We start from the raw sequence: 16,023 nt of genomic DNA on the forward strand, positions 1-16,023 counted from the left end.
TCAAAGATTAGGCATAGATTCAAACACAGATTCAAAGACAATTTTTTTCCCCATCACCGAGATTAGATACAATATATTCCACTTGCAAAAGGAAGAGAAAGTCAAAGGAAAATAAGTCAAAAAACAGGAGTGTCCAAAACTGGAGCTTGAAAAATGATCCAAAGCTACAGAGAAGATGGGCCTCCTAACAACCACCTGGAAGACCTGGTAGACATGAAAACTGACCCCATCAGATAAACAGTACTCAGGCTACGCTCACATTACCAGGTTGAAGTGGCACAAATCCGATTTTTTTGCCCTAATGTCACTCAGATCTGATGTTTTCAGGGCTGTGTGGACACACAAATCTGATCTTTTCAAATCCGACCTGAGACACTTATGAGACACTTCATATGTACCCGATTTGCGGCCATGCAACCTTAATGTGATGCTCAGATCGGAATTCATGTGCGTTTTCCCCACTGCATGCGTGCCATCATTCAGCGTTACCATGGCAGCAGGCTTGAACAGATGTTAAAGCCTGTAAACGGTGGGAAAGCAGCTCATCTCACCTTTTTCTCCTTCGTCTCGCTCTAATAATGAAGCTGAGAGCTGATCAGAGTTAATTATCTTCAGCGAAGCTCGTTCTGCTCGTTAGTTTGTGCTGATGATGCACGTGATTCATTCACGTGACGTTACTGAGTAGGATGTGCGCATGAGGGTCATTTCAGGACACCAGTTCATCACATTAATGACAGACTTGAATCACTTACCTAAACGAGTGAACCATTGAGTCAGAGAGATCGGATTTGAGAAAAAAAAATTGGATTTGAGCAATAAGACTTGTAATGTGAACGTAGCTTTAAAGCCTTCATCTTTGAGAGAGAGGAAAAAAAATCAAGCTGCTTCAGATCTGAAAACATCCACAGGTGTTTCTGCCCATCCTTCCACTGTGAGAAGACGACTCAGCGCTGTGGGTCTGAAAGGATGTGTAGCTGATCAAGAAGAACCTCACTGAGAAAAGGAGACGGACACATCAAACAAAGAAGCTGAACAATGGACTGACCACCCCAGAGTCCAGACCTCAACACCACTGAATGTGTTTGATTACTTCAGAAAATCATCAACCAGCTTCTAAGACTGAACTTTGGAGGTGTGTCTGCAGATTCTTTGAGGAACTGAAAGTGAATCTCTGGAAAAGAATGGAAGCTGGAATAAAAGGTAAAGAGTGACTCACTGAAAAATCTGTGTAATTTTCTGTTACATATGTTTTCTGTCTTTAATGCTGAAAAATGCACAACTTGCACAAATTTGACAGGAAATTAAATAAAAGGTGAAAAAAAGTGTGATCTGACTTTTGAGCTTATTTTATAGTTTGATGAAAATGTCTTAAAACAATTGGCAGTAATCAAGTCCAACAACCAGTAATGGGCCATTTAGCAAACACATCTCAAAATCCCTAAACAATTCATTGTCGTGTGATGGTCATACTGTTTGAAAATGGTAAAGTTTACCATAATTCTTAAAGGGAAGCGTTGAGATAATCTTTGTACACAGCTCAGTACACAGGTTCAGACGAGATTTGCCACTTTAGCAGAGCTAAATTAGCACAACAGCAGACTACGCTCAGCTAGCATACCAGCATTCCTTAAAAACCAAGGACACAGAATGGATCCACCTCTGAACTATCCTACTGAAAATATGAAAAAATAAAGTTTGAATCTGTTTCGTTTCTGTTTGTGCTGCACTAGACAGTCTAATTCTCGTTAAATGATAACTCACAGGCATGTCGAGGTCTGGCAGGCCCTCTTGGCTGGGCGTGAAGACTGAGACATGTGGAGTGAGAAGGATATGTGGACGGGCCATTATCCCACTCCGCAGCAAACACAGTGCTCTGAACTCCCGCAGCGTGCTGATCAGAGAGCCAATCACCTCGCAGCGCACAGGCTGAGTGTTGACGGATGACACATTCCCCTGCGTCTGAATGGTCAGGTTTAACGTCGCGGGCTGACCTAGAGATGAAGAAAGCACATAGGACCAACAAACAAAGACAGCAAATGTCTTGTTCTATTGTTATGTTTGTCACTACAGCTAACCACCTGTTTGTCACCATTAACGGAAAATTCCAGTTTTTTTTTTTTTGCATAATGAAATGTTTAAGACGTAAATAAAAAAAGTCATTCAGAACAGTTTAATACAAAATGCACTGTTCAAGAGAAACTTAAGATCCATGAGTTAGTACTGCTCACAGCGGTGCCAATGGGACCCAGACATCTGAAGCGTTTAAACACTTCTAAAGGCTCTCACAGAAACTGTTACAAATACACTGCTAATTTTTTTTTTTATTTAATCCATTCATGGTTGAGGGGTACATGCACCATTTTATCCACCACTTTAACGCTTTATGTAAAAACCTTACAAGACATGTGTAGGACCCTGGGTTCCTATCACCACCACTGTAAAGAAATCAGACTTAGTAAGTTTCTCTACAATGAACCATTTCACATGAGACTACGCTGAATGACTGTTTACAACTTAACCACTGAACTACAAAAGAATGATAAAGAATTGGACCTCATTATCCCCCAAACATTTTCACTGGTTATGAGAACCAAAGTACCTTCTTGCTGCAATATAACATAATATAAATGCACACCTCCACCATTGCTGATGACATTTGATCGCGAAACACAGCCAAAATGGGCATGCAGGTCATGGAAGTCAGATTCATCGTTGGCATACGCTCCAGTGTTCTCCGGCAGCCACAGCAAGACCAGATCGTCGTCCTTAGGATATAACTGCCTCATCTCCTGCTGAGAGTTCAGGCTTGCTACACAGACAAAAAACAAAGTCAAGAAAAGAACACATTCAGGTTAAATGAGAAACTGAAGGAAAATAGAGGTTGTGACAGCAAGACTTTTTGTGAAGATGACATTCACCTGTGTTCTACAAACAGGAGGAAATGACTGCAGAGAAAAGTGACTGATCACCAGTCATTAACAGGGAACCATCAAACAGAATTGCCAGTTCTCAAACTGGCAGATTTCCTATAAAGCAGAAACTTGCTAAATAATGGAAATATTGTAGCGTAGGAGGCGGAACCTTCCAAATTCTGTGTGGTTTTGTTGGTTTCTGTAATTCAAGTTTTGGGTTATCCTCATGTTAACGGTGGTTTGTGTACAAGTTTCAGTTCAGCCTGTATAGCTATAATAAAAGTACAGACTGGGTGACCGATAGCTCAGCAGTTGGTGTAAGACACGAGTGTCCAAACATTTTTTGAAGGGGGCCAGATTGTACTGTGTTAAAATACCGACATATTATTCACAAATGACTCAAAATATTAAAGATTTCAAACTATAAGCGCATAGAATCTGAGCTTTCTGTGAGCTACTGTGTTTCTGATCACTGTATAAAAGATACAAGGCTTCTTTTATAGCTAGATTGTTCATTCTGAGTAGTTTGGATCAATAAGGGCTTATAATAAATAAAGTGTTTAAGATTAATAATACAACCTGTCTAATGTATTAATCATATTCCTATTCAAGTGTTTACTTGTTGAAAAACATAATTTGAGAGTCAAACTAAACAAAAATCCATAAATTTTACAAATAGAGTTTTGTTAGGTAATGTTTTTTACATATCAAATATACACAGTGTAGCTACATTGTTGTTCGACCTTAAAGGGTTAATATTTACTGTACTATTATTTTGCTCTGATAAGAAGTTTTCCATCTCGCCAAAGCAGTCAGTTTTCAGTGCTTAGTTTGAGCTTTATGCCTGTATGTCTGTAGTAATGAAGCTGCAGGTCGGGTCAACTGCCACCTTCACGTGAAAGCAAGAACTGCAATGTACTGGCTGGCAGACCACTTATGTAAAACGGAAGCCGGGGGCCAATTAAAACCTGTCCGCAGGCCGCATTTGGCCCTGGAGCTGGACTTTGGACACCCCTGGTGTAAAAGCATGAAACCATTAAATTCCTCAAAAATTAGCTTTTTGCTTTATATTAAAACACATCTGTTCATCATAATACAAAACTATCAGCGTTTCCATCAGCACGACTTCCACACACATGGCATTCATGTCCAGTATAACATTTCAGCTGCACACGGCAAACATGGCTGACATTTCACAATGCCTTATCAAACGCATGACCATTCCAGCGACAAGACTAACGGGTTCACTATTAGTTGGACATACCTGTGAAGCTGGCAGTGGCAGTGCGATTGCTGTACTCAAATCCCTGAACCTTGAGGTCAAGAACGATCCTACCACTCCTAAGCCATTCACTGGCCATCTAAGGAAGAGTGGGGGGGGCGGGGTAGGGAAACACAATATGTATGACTTCTTAGATATCACAATATGAGGATATGGTATGAAATTTTGGCAATTTGATAAAGCAGCCCTACCTCATCAAATGCATTGATGAGAAGAAGTGGGTACATGATTTTGAAGTACTCTTCGTAGCTAGAGAACCGTGTTGGCACTTCCTCAGGGGTGATGGACACAAGCTGCTGGGTGTCCCAAAAGTTTCATAGTTCTCGAACATGCGGTACTCCCACTTCAGAATTGCTTGTATCAAAATGGATTGGTCATACCTCTGAGGCTGGTCCACTGTTGTCCTCGGTACTGAGACAGGATCTTCTGGTCTGGAGTAGGTTTTGTAGGAAGGTGGATGGGAAGCTATGTTATGAGGGACAACTGACTTGAGTGGCTTGTTTGAAGGATGTGGAGGGCGGGGCAGAGGTTGGCGAAATTCAGGTTGTGGTGTGGCTTTTGGTACAGCTTTTGGTATAGCTTTTGGTGGTGGAGTTGGCAGTGGTGGCATTGCTGGTGATGGACGTGCAACCTTAGCCTTAATGACGTTAGCAGCTGGCGGGGGCTTGACTGTTTTCTCCATCTCTACAACCAAAGAGGCACTGCGGGAACTGGCTGCATATATTTTTGTTGTGGAAGGCTTTGCTTTTTTCTGCAACAGAGGCATGCTAGGCTTTAAGAATATCTCAGTGTCATTTACAGAGTTGTGAGTGGACGTGGCAGAAGATGCCCTTTGGGACATTGTGGCAGATAAATGCTTAGGCTGCACATCTGTGCTGTTCACAGAAGTATCTGACTGGTTGTCTGCATCAATGTCCATGTCCACAGGTTCTCGTTGCGTGTTCTCACCAAATGCTTCCATTTGCTCCATTTGAGAACATAACTCCATGTCTGTGGGTTCATTCTGTGTGAGGTACATCCACTCGTCATCAACACAACCACCTTCCCTTTCTGTTTCAGTACATTCTTCTGTGGAAGCAGCATTTTCATCAACAACTTTATTGTCCTGATGAAAACCAGACTCACTGCATTTGACATCAAAAGATACACTTTTTGCTCCACTGAATTCAATCGCACTACTCTTGGCTTGTGTGACCATCTGGACAGTTCTTCGGGCAGGATCAGGCTGAGAGCAGGGAAGGAAACTCTGATAATCATCCTCCTCGTCCTCCTCAGCTTCAGGCTCTTCCACATTTTCAACTGCACATTTCAGTTTGGGAAGAGTCTTTGGCACAGGGTTCCTGACTGGCTTGGGAGGTGCAACAGTGGTTGGCATTGACTTCTGAAGCATTACACGGCTCTGCCTGAAGTACTGCAAGTCTTGGGATGCAAGCAACTTCTTCCCACCCTTCCCTGTAAGCTTTGGTTGTGGTTTGCTTTTGCGAGTGACCCTTTTGGTTTTCTGTGGAGGTTCCACATGCACTTTTTGGCCATGGGTCCGAAGCTCACCCAAAGTGTCCAAGGAGCGCTGAGAGAGATCAAATGCTTTCCTCTCCTTCTTTTTTAACCCCATACGTTCGGCTACTGATTGTGGCTCAACAGCTTTGCGTACCTTCTTTGGTGGGACTATGGCAGGAGTCAAAAAAGTATTTGTATTGGGGGAAACAGAGGAGGAAGTTTCCTGTAATGCAACGTTGAGTGAGCTGCGCCGCTTCTTGATTTTCTGACCCAATGGTTCAATAAGAAGAGATTTTTTGCTTGAGGAATGCCGACCTTTATGAGCCACACCAGGTTTCTTGGTGGGACTTTGAGATGGCAAAGATTTTGGCTGGACGAAACTGTCCCACTTTTCAGCAGAACTATTGGGCTTGCGCGGCACAGGCACGCTTGAGCCAGATGGAGTATGTAGGTGCTGCTTTTTACTGATCTGCTCTTCTACTTGCTGACCTGCTCTTGCTGACGTGCTCTTGCTGACCTGCTCTTCTACTTGCTGACAGGCTTTCTCAATGTCTTCATCTGTGACCGGCTGAGTCTCACTAACCCAACTTGTCATGGCTTCCATATGGGATTCTTTGGAACTGGTGCCACATTTGGGCTTCTGGATCATGACTGGAGAAACAGGTGCGTCATCCCAGGCAGACGCCACGTAGTCTTGTGTTTCAAACTCAAATACCTGTGATTCACTCAAATCTGCATCATAAGCCCGACTTGGACTCTCATTCAAATCAGGGTCTGAAGAAAGTTCAGTTGTTCCTTGGTTGCCTGCACTGCCTGAAGAACAGTCTTTTTCCAAGACATTGTTTGTAGCAACTTCATCATCTGAAATGACGATCAAGTCAGAGGTCAAGTTTGAATTACTACGAATCTGCAACGATGTTTGTCTGGCATCATTCGCTTCAGCTTCGGATTCTCTGGACGACCACTCGAGGGATTTTTTCAGACGGCTCCTACGGACATCAAGGGGTTCATCTTCGTTGTCATCATCATCATCCCATTTATTTTTAGAGGGCCTGCGTACCTTGGCAGAGTCTGAGATTGTAGGTTGTGAGGTTGTATCATTGGTGCTTAAATGCGGTGCATGTGCCTCCTCTTTTAAATCACCGCATCCATTTTGTTTTTGTTCAATCTTGTTAGGTCTTCTGCTAGCAATAGCTTGTATCTTTGAAAGGTTCTGATTGTCATTCAACCTGGATCTGATTTCCTGTATTTTCCCCAAGTCTGGCTTCAGGCAATTCAAATCTAGAGCAGGTTGAAATTCTGAAATCTGTACTGGGCTGCTAGGTTCCTTCTTTGCCTTAATAATATCTTCAAGGTTGTCACAGAAATCATCTTGACCTTTCTCATATTCCCACAGTGGTTCATCTTTAATAAACTCAACTGCAGATTCAGCACTACTCGTACCTACCGCTGCATCCTTGTATTGTGGCTGTTGCATGAGCTCAATTAATGTGGAATTTGGATGAGATCCTACATTTTCTGGTGGATCTGCTGGGGGTGTTGGCGGAGCAGAAGGAACAGTGGCTGGGACTGCAACTCTATCCATAATTGCTTTTACAAGCTTGGTTAGGAACTTCTGCAGGTTTTCAGATTCTGACGGTCTAAGACACCACACTCTGGGTGGGATTTCACGCAAGTGCCTGTTAAGGAGGTCCTGAAAGTTGCCAGATTTGGGGACCATGCGTATGCGCTCCCCTTCCCTTAACAGTGAGCGAATCAGCTTCATGCAAGCTAGACTCATTGCACCAACTCCGGTTGCAGATATTCGGTTCCCTCTACCAAAATTGAAGGAAGTGACCCTGTGAGACATACCCCTCCTATCTGGGATTCTGTTACTGCAGGTTTCATCGAGTGCAGAACATTGCACTACCACCTTCACCCATGTAGGAGCACAATAGTAAAGCGTTCTCATACAACCCTTACAGACGAGCAGTTCAACTATATCAACAAGGATTCGGATAAAGAACTCCGTGACCTTATCGCAGGTGACCATTTGTCCGGCCAGTACATCCTTATTAACTTTATTGTGCAGATAGTGGATAACCTCATCAATGTAGCCAATTCCAAGCTCACCCAGCTCCATAACGGAGCGGACAAAAGGGATGAACCAAAGAAACGTGCTACCATAGACACGCATGCCTTGTCCCATCTCAGACTGCAAGACGTTAACTAGACAGCCCATCTCTTCAAAGATCTCACTGATGTTGTTCTCACTGCTGTTGGATGACCAATCTGAAGACTACAGGATACATGGAATAAAAAAAAGAAAACAAAATAGTTTGTAGTCTACATCAAGGACTCCAATTCATGCAAATCAATGGCACAGACACTTTGTGGTCATCACTGAGGATATTTGGTTCCAAACTGCATTATTTTGTGTATTGTTCTTCAGCATTGTCTTACTCTGTCTGCTTGCTCTGTAGGGTAGCAATCATACACTATCTGACTGCATGAAATCATGTCGTCATCATCCTCAGGCTCCTCTTTCACCATCGTCCTGATGAGCAATTACAAAAGGAATTAGAGGATAATTACTTTTAAACATTTACTTATAAACCTGTATCAGTGAATAATCACATTACAGTGGTCATTTCATACTCTTCTACAGTCCAGATTTAGGTGTTAACCAGTTAAGTGTATGGTACAAACTCCAAACATTGTAGTAAGGTCCAACGCAGACTACAGCTATACTAAAATACCCAAAATACTATATAAATTAACAGCGTAAATGTGGAGTACAAACTCCACAGTACCGCGCAATTTTGGGTAAAGGTAGTTAGTTACATGTTGTAAAAAGACTGTACACAAATTAAGTACACAGTATACTTGTATTATCTAGAACCAATACTTGAATAAGCTCTGTAAAAGAAAGCAAATATTCTTATTAGGGTCCAAAAACCCCTTGTATTTTACGTCAAATAACTAACTTGATACTTGGAGGTATTTTCAAATTACTTTCTGGTTTAAACATGGGACAGGAGCAGGTTTGTATTTAACACCTTGTTACTTCAGATATTAGAGGTATTTTATTACATCCTTTATCAGTTTAATAGCCAAAATCTGTGGGTCATTTCAGTGTGCTTTAATAAGACTGTTTTGGCATCATTTTACCAAAAATAATTACACAGCACTTTGGTGACCGTACCTGACACAGACTTAGATACCTGTTTGGCATGTCAGTGTAGAGCCCAATTCACACGCGACGCGGCGGGAGTGTAAATCCAGGCCCACTCGCGCTGCTTGTTATTTTAAACTGGATGCGATGCACATGCATGGCGAAGTAAGAGCGGTTGCTGTTTGTGTTGCGTTTTCATATAATATAAACGTGTGTATTGTCCATTTATTACTCATATAAACTTTATGTAGATGACAAAGAGATCAACAATAAAATTCTGACTAGCTGCCATGACCGTTGCTGGCTTTCTCACCAGGTGATGTAGCTCTATATGATGAGGAGGAGATGCCTGTGTGTTCACAACATTAACCGACTAGAAGGATTTCAATCTACTTGTCAAGGAGTTAAAACTAGATCTGCTGATTTGTTTCTTAGCCTAGATTGTATATTACAGCATAGACATTGCATTTCTCTACTGTTTCTGTATAGAAACTGCTGCCATGCCGCACTCGGCACGCTTCGGAAACGGACCCAACGCGTATTTTTGCGCGTCCTGACCAACTGTCATATTACTCAAATCAATTATCTAGTACATTAAAGTTTGTAACTCACACTTATCTGGTTAACATCTAGAATTTAAAAGACTGTAAAAGAAAGTGTTTCCAAATAAATGCAAATGTTAAGTCAACAAGCCACCTACTTAAATTTGAAATAACACTATGAGAGAAATGTAATGGAGTGTAGGTATAATTCATCACACTGTAAGACAGTCGTCTCGTACCCTGAAGTTTTCTGACGGATATTTTCAATTTCAGCTATGTAGCTGGCTGCTTGAGTGATGGTTATGAAGGCATCTGCTGGTTCTATCTGACACCAGATTTTTGAGCCCAGTCGGTCTAGAATGACCATGAAGCAGTGCAAAGCTGGCCAAAATGGATCAGAGTCCATGTTTCCCCCTGAAAAACAAAGACGGGACTTTTCAGAGTAAGAAATTCGCCAATATTTATTCTTCATTAAAAATCTGAATGTCTAGCCTGAAAATACAGCCTGGGACACTAATACTGTTTTTATTCCAAATGTACAGCATGTTGAAGGCATTTTGATTGTTGTCAGGAAAATGGCGATGCTGTCATGTAGTGACATCACATAAGGCAGACTGTACCTTGTCTGCTTTCAGCCATGGTATTTATGATGCACTGGGGAATACTGCCCTGTTTTTCTGGGCCCATAAACAACGAATCCATTGCCTGGGAGTCCAGCTGCATCAGTAACATACAGATACCTGGAACAGATGTGAAGGCTTCAGTGCTGGAGAACCATTTCCGTAGCTAGAAATCCCACCAAAGCTCTTTGAAATCATTGCTAGAATGAATCTGGGATAGTGGTGACAAAATAATACCATTTATGATACTATTACCCAAACCCATTTCTGGGGGGAAAATAGGTTTTCTTTGAATAAAAAAAGAAAGCATTAACTGTAAATTGGGATTTCTGATAAGCAAATTAGCTTCTCTGACGATACATTCTTATATTGAAAAACCTTAAGAACTCTGAACTCTATGTTGCAACAGAGGGCAGTGTGGAGCCTACATTTTGGTCAAACTATCATTTACTTTAGTCCAATTATGTAAGCACAGAAAGACTACTGCAGCCAGCTAAAGGCAGCCAAACACTGGAAGGGATGCATCTCACTGCTCCGCATCTATAGCACATAGTTTTGATGTGGCAAAGTTAGTAACTGCTGCCTGAGGTAATAAGTTTGTCTTTTTATCTCCTTATTTTCGACCGACAACCGTTCTCAAATTTAAATACACGCAAAGTATAAAGAAGAGGCAAGAAAGAACAAAGCAAACCTAGCCAGTAATTCTTCTCATTTTTGGAGTCGTAGAGATGTGAGGGTATCCACTGCAGCTTGCCAGAACAGTATGTGTTGTCCACATCTGGAAAGTCCAGAGAGATTCCCAGTTCGATGATATAGAACATGCAGGAGAAAACCTCCTTAAGCTCATAATAGCCGTCTCTGTCCACCCTGCCCAACCACCTAGCAGTAGATATTGCCCAGCGACGCACCTAAGTGCAAGGATAAAATAAAACATATTACAACTTAACTGACAAAACAGTTAGGAACATGTATATATTACCTAATTATGTAGCAAGAAAAGTACCAATAATGACATATGACGAAGGAAATAATCAACCAGTAAAACAAAGACTCCACCCTTCAATATGGCAATTTTATAACCATATCATGAACTTGAAATCATCAAAGTTAATATTAAAACTTGCTAAATATTGGTATTAGTTATGCATTTGATTAAGCAGACACAGTTAACTTTGTTCAAGTGCCCTAATAGCATTCAAAATAAAGGTTGTAATAACCTAAATGGACAGGAGACGTTGAATAAATCCAAAGCACAAACAGGCAGGCATACCGTTTCATTTGGATGTACCATGAGCAGGTAGATTCCCTGATATTTTTCCAGCGCTTGTAGAGGGTTCTTCAAACTGTCCATTTTACACAAAACACTCACCACCGTTTCACCTGAAAAAGAACAATGAAAGATGCCCCCAGAGGAGTCAATACTATTTAGCATTTAACCTTGGAGGGCAGGGTTATTTTTAAAAAATGTAATGTTGATAAATCCTGGTTAAATAATCTGCAACCCAAATATTATTGATATTGTTAACGAAATCTGATTGTGTTTTATACTCATACAGTCAAAAGACAAGAGACATGTCAACATGACATTTAAGTCATGGCAAACTGGAAAACTGCAGTTTTAAGAACCAAAATGAAGCCATGCAAAACACAATGACTAATTGGAAAGGTCATGAAATATTTTAGTGGGGTGGACCAGGTATTTTAACACAGCAAATTAAACGGTGCATTCTCTCTTTTTTTTTATTTTACTTATTTAAGTGACACAAGCAGCTGATATGGCTCACGTTTACATTTGTACAGTGCAAGTTCTCGTTTTGTAGGACAGCTGGTAGTATGTTAAACTGATATGCCCACTGGTATCATATTACATCATGTCCAAAACAATCCACATGCCTAAAAATCTGCACAAGGGGAGATCTGTTACCACTCATTTGTGTGTGCGCAACATTGAAAGGTATGAAACTGACAAACTAATGGCACCCCCTTGTGGAGCGTTTTAGGAATAACATGATATTAGCTGACCTAAAGAACCATAATTCGCACAACTTGTGCTGTAAAGATGTGTCATGTTTGGCAATGTCAAAATAGATTTGGTAATTTCGGTAAAGGTGAGACTAAAATCAACGATTGATCACTGTTTTAAGATAAAATCATGGACACTGTGCCCTCCAGGCTAAAGACCACTCAGCTTGTTATCTGTGCACTGTTCAAAAGCCAGTATTCATGATGGTGTAGGGGGGCATTAGTGCACATCGCATGGGTGACGTGCACATCTGTGAAGGCACCATTAATGCTGAACGATATATACATGTTTGGGCAGCATATGCTGCCATCCAGACGACGTCTTTTTCAGGGAAGGCCTTGATTATTTCAGCAAGACAATGTAAAAACCACATTCTTCATGTATTACAACAGCATGGCTCCATATTAAAAGAGTCCAGGTGCTAAACTGACCTGCCTGCAGTCCAGATCTGTCACCACTGAAAACATCTGGTGTATTATGAAATGAAAAATACAACAAAGAGGGGCCCTGAACTGATGAATGAGAATGAGAAAAAAAATTCACTTTCAAAACTTCAGCAGTGTCTCCTCAGTTCCCAAATGCTTACAGAGTGTTGTTAAAAGAGGTGATGAAGCACAGTGGTAAACAGGCCCCATCCCAACTTTTTTGGAAGGTGTTGTTGGCATCAAATTCAAAATGGGTATATATTTTTAAAATACAATAACATCTCAGTTTCAACATTTGATATGTTGTCTTTGTAGTATCTTCCTTTAAAAATATGGTTTACATGATTTGCATATTGTTGCATTCTATTTTTATTTACATTCTGCAAAGCGTCCCAACTTTCTTGGAAATGGATTTGCACATACATAAAAATGAAACTAAATACATTTATTTTTATTTATGCATTATGTATTCTACATGTATTTATTTATTGATTTATTTCTATATTTCCTCCTCCGGTATACTAATAAAGATGACAAAACGTACATGCTATTGGCTAATCGTAGACAAAGCTGTGTGTTTGATTACTCTTGCCTTGTTTTTAAAATGCTAACACTTCACTGATGGCAAAGAGCAGAGGTTTCTGTGCAGTTATGCTCGACAGCGGAAAAATTAGACAGTGAACAACGACTTTGTTCTGTTTGAAGCAGATAAGTTTATTGCAGACTCAGTCAGGAACTGGAATTTGTATGGATTTCACACTGATTCTATCAACCTGCCGTTTAGGCGCATCAGGTCCTCCTCGCAAGCCAACCTCAACCAATAGTTTTATGTTAGTGTTGCCCACCTCCTGAGCATGAACTGGAGGTACAAATAAACAAGTAGAGAAATAAATAAAAGCAGAAATAAATAAAATATTAATTTATTTATTACAGTATTTCTGCTAATGTGTATATACTCATTTATTTACACTTTTTTACAGTTTGTCTCATTTATTTATTTATTTATTTATTTATTTATTTTCGCACCCATTATTAATTTATGAATTTATTTTTTGTGTTACTTCCCTCATTTATTTAATTGTTTGGCATCATTTATAAAACAAAAGCACAAATCAAATTTTTAAGATAACAGTCAAGAATAAAGTCATGAAAATGCTGAGACGGTGGCTTTACACCATCCCTGATCCCCTAGACCTGCGCTTTATGGCATCTAACGGTGCAGGAGGCCATCTGCTTCCTGCTGTGCACTGTTCCTTTTCCCTGATAAAGGAGAAAAGGAACACTCGACACTAGAAACGACATGATTTTGCTGATAAGAAAGCAGCAAAATCATGTCATTTCTAGCGTCGCGTGTGATCCACTCTGAACTGATATGGTCTGCTTTTTTGTAGCCTGCTTTTTCCAACATGTCACAAACCTACAAACATCCCAATAGAAAAAGGTCATAGGTCAAATATCACATCATGAAGCCTGTAGCGATTCCCACCCCTAGTAAAGAGAGCGCAATGGGTTAAAACAGCTTTAAGGGAAGATCAGAATAGGATCAGGTTAAATACAGCCGTAACCTGACCTGAACGCAGGCCATTCTGCCGCATTAGCTCATTAGTTCAACTGCAGTTCCACAGTAAATAAATAAAATTATTCAGACCTTAAATATTTACGAAGACTTATGATCTATTTAAAACCAAATAATTAGAAATAGCAATAAGCCAAATATATATCAAATCATCTAGAGAGTACTTTCTATTGGGAGGTGTCCCAAACCCGAAGCCCTAAATTTACACTTTCAAATTTCTTTTTTAAAGTATCTTTTTGATTTCTTTTAAAGTAAAGTTTAAAGATTTAGATCATGAGTTTGATTATTAAATAAACGTTACACACACTGTCTAAGCCTCTGACTCTTCTGGGTCGGGGGGGGATTCCAGTAGTCATTAGGAGGAAGGCAGGTCCCCCCCCCCTCAGGTCGCCAGTCCATCACAGGGACTGGCAGACATGTACATTTCACACATAGGGGCAATTAAGTGTGTCCAATCAGCCTGACTGCATGTCTTTGGACCGTGGGAGGAAACCAGAGCACCCAAAGGAAACCCACACAGACACGGGGAGAACATGCAAACTCCACACTGAAAGGACCCTGGTCGCCTGGCTGGGAATCGAACCAATGGCCCTTCTTGCTGCAAGGCCACAGCACTACCCCCTGCGCCACTGTACCGGCCTCATATCACTACCAGAACACAAAAGGTTTTGGTTCATAGTCAGAGCCTCGTTTCAACCACGCCCCTGCGTTTCAGAGCAGGAAGTGAGGCTGCATCCCTGTCCCTCATGGCCACATGGTGAGCAGTTAGATCTCATTGTAAACACATTTAGTCCAATTAAGCAAAGTTTGTGTTTTAACGAGAAGTATTATGAATGTGTGTGTGGACAGCTGTTCAACATGGTGTGTGCTAGTCATGTACTGGCTAGAGTTTTGGAGCTCTGCTGAAATTCAGCTAAAATCGTCACTACTGAAACATTCAGGAAAGTTAGTTTAGTGTCATGATTGTTTTGGTTGTGACGAAATGGACTGTTCCAACATTTGTTTTAATAAACATAATTAAGGTACAGAGTCACTCAAAGCAACAGGATTTTAGTCTAAAATCCAAGTCAGTTAAAAATCTGAAATGTGTTTTCAGCTCCGACTTTGAACCAGTTTGGTAGAATAATCCATACAGATCACTGGCTCTAATACCGATCAGAATTATTTAAAACAAAGACTTACAGAGGCCCCGGTGGCACAGCAGGTACGGGAATTTCAGCACTTCCATGAACGGGTGTCGGAGCCGGTCGCAAAATTCCTCTGTGGACCTCATGACGGGCTGCTCCTCGCCATTTTCAACGTAGAACAGGTCGTCCTCCTCCATTTCCGTCTCCAACACTTCCTGGAAAACTCTGAGTAGCCGAGTCGTCTCCAGCTCCCAGAGACGCTGAGGCAGAGTAGAGGAAAGAGCGCGCAAATGAGCCTGAATATATTAGAGTAAATAATGTGGAAATGTGGACTGTATGAACACAACCATGTTCACATGCTTTAAAAGTTTTACAAGTCGACACATTCAAGGCTCACTAGTTCCTGAGTTAACACAGTGATGTCTATCAATATATTTCTTTAAATATGTTTTTGTTGTATTTAATTTTACTCATCGTGTGTGTGGGTATGTGCTACAAAAACAGTCATAATTCATTTTATATAACTATTTCTCAACCTTTCCTCTCAAACTGCCAGAGAACAGGAGACCGGGGACAATGAGGGAGGGAGGCGGCCAGAGACCGGCAGAGAGAACGGTAAAGAGGGAGGGAGGCGGCCAGAGAACGGCAGAGCGAACGGTAAAGAGGGAGGGAAACGGCCAGAGAACGGCAGAGCGACGATAAAGAGGGAGGGAAACGGCCAGAGAACGGCAGACTGATGATAAAGGAATAAATCGTCCCTGTTGGTTCAATACAGAACCGGTTTTAAAAAGGCTCTGTTATCGTTACGATGTTAAGCTTGTAACAACAGAAGAAACTTATTGGTGCCATTTCCAAAAAGGTTCTA

At 41.1% G+C, this 16,023-nt stretch overlaps 1 protein-coding gene across 1 annotated transcript in view; it reads right to left on the reverse strand.

Annotated features, from left to right (window-relative positions):
- The window catches only part of setx (senataxin), a 42,620-nt gene that overhangs the window by 17,778 nt on the left and 8,819 nt on the right, over positions 1-16,023 (reverse strand). The window contains 11 exon segments of the mRNA XM_036587835.1: positions 1,762-1,991; positions 2,636-2,809; positions 4,177-4,273; positions 4,386-4,468; positions 4,471-7,969; positions 8,134-8,227; positions 9,627-9,801; positions 10,008-10,127; positions 10,699-10,915; positions 11,278-11,387; positions 15,214-15,418. Of these exon segments, the coding sequence (XP_036443728.1) occupies positions 1,762-1,991; positions 2,636-2,809; positions 4,177-4,273; positions 4,386-4,468; positions 4,471-7,969; positions 8,134-8,227; positions 9,627-9,801; positions 10,008-10,127; positions 10,699-10,915; positions 11,278-11,387; positions 15,214-15,418 (5,004 nt within the window).

The sequence above is a fragment of the Colossoma macropomum genome, unplaced genomic scaffold (assembly GCF_904425465.1).
Source record: "Colossoma macropomum unplaced genomic scaffold, Colossoma_macropomum, whole genome shotgun sequence".
NCBI classification, from domain to species: domain Eukaryota; kingdom Metazoa; phylum Chordata; class Actinopteri; order Characiformes; family Serrasalmidae; genus Colossoma; species Colossoma macropomum.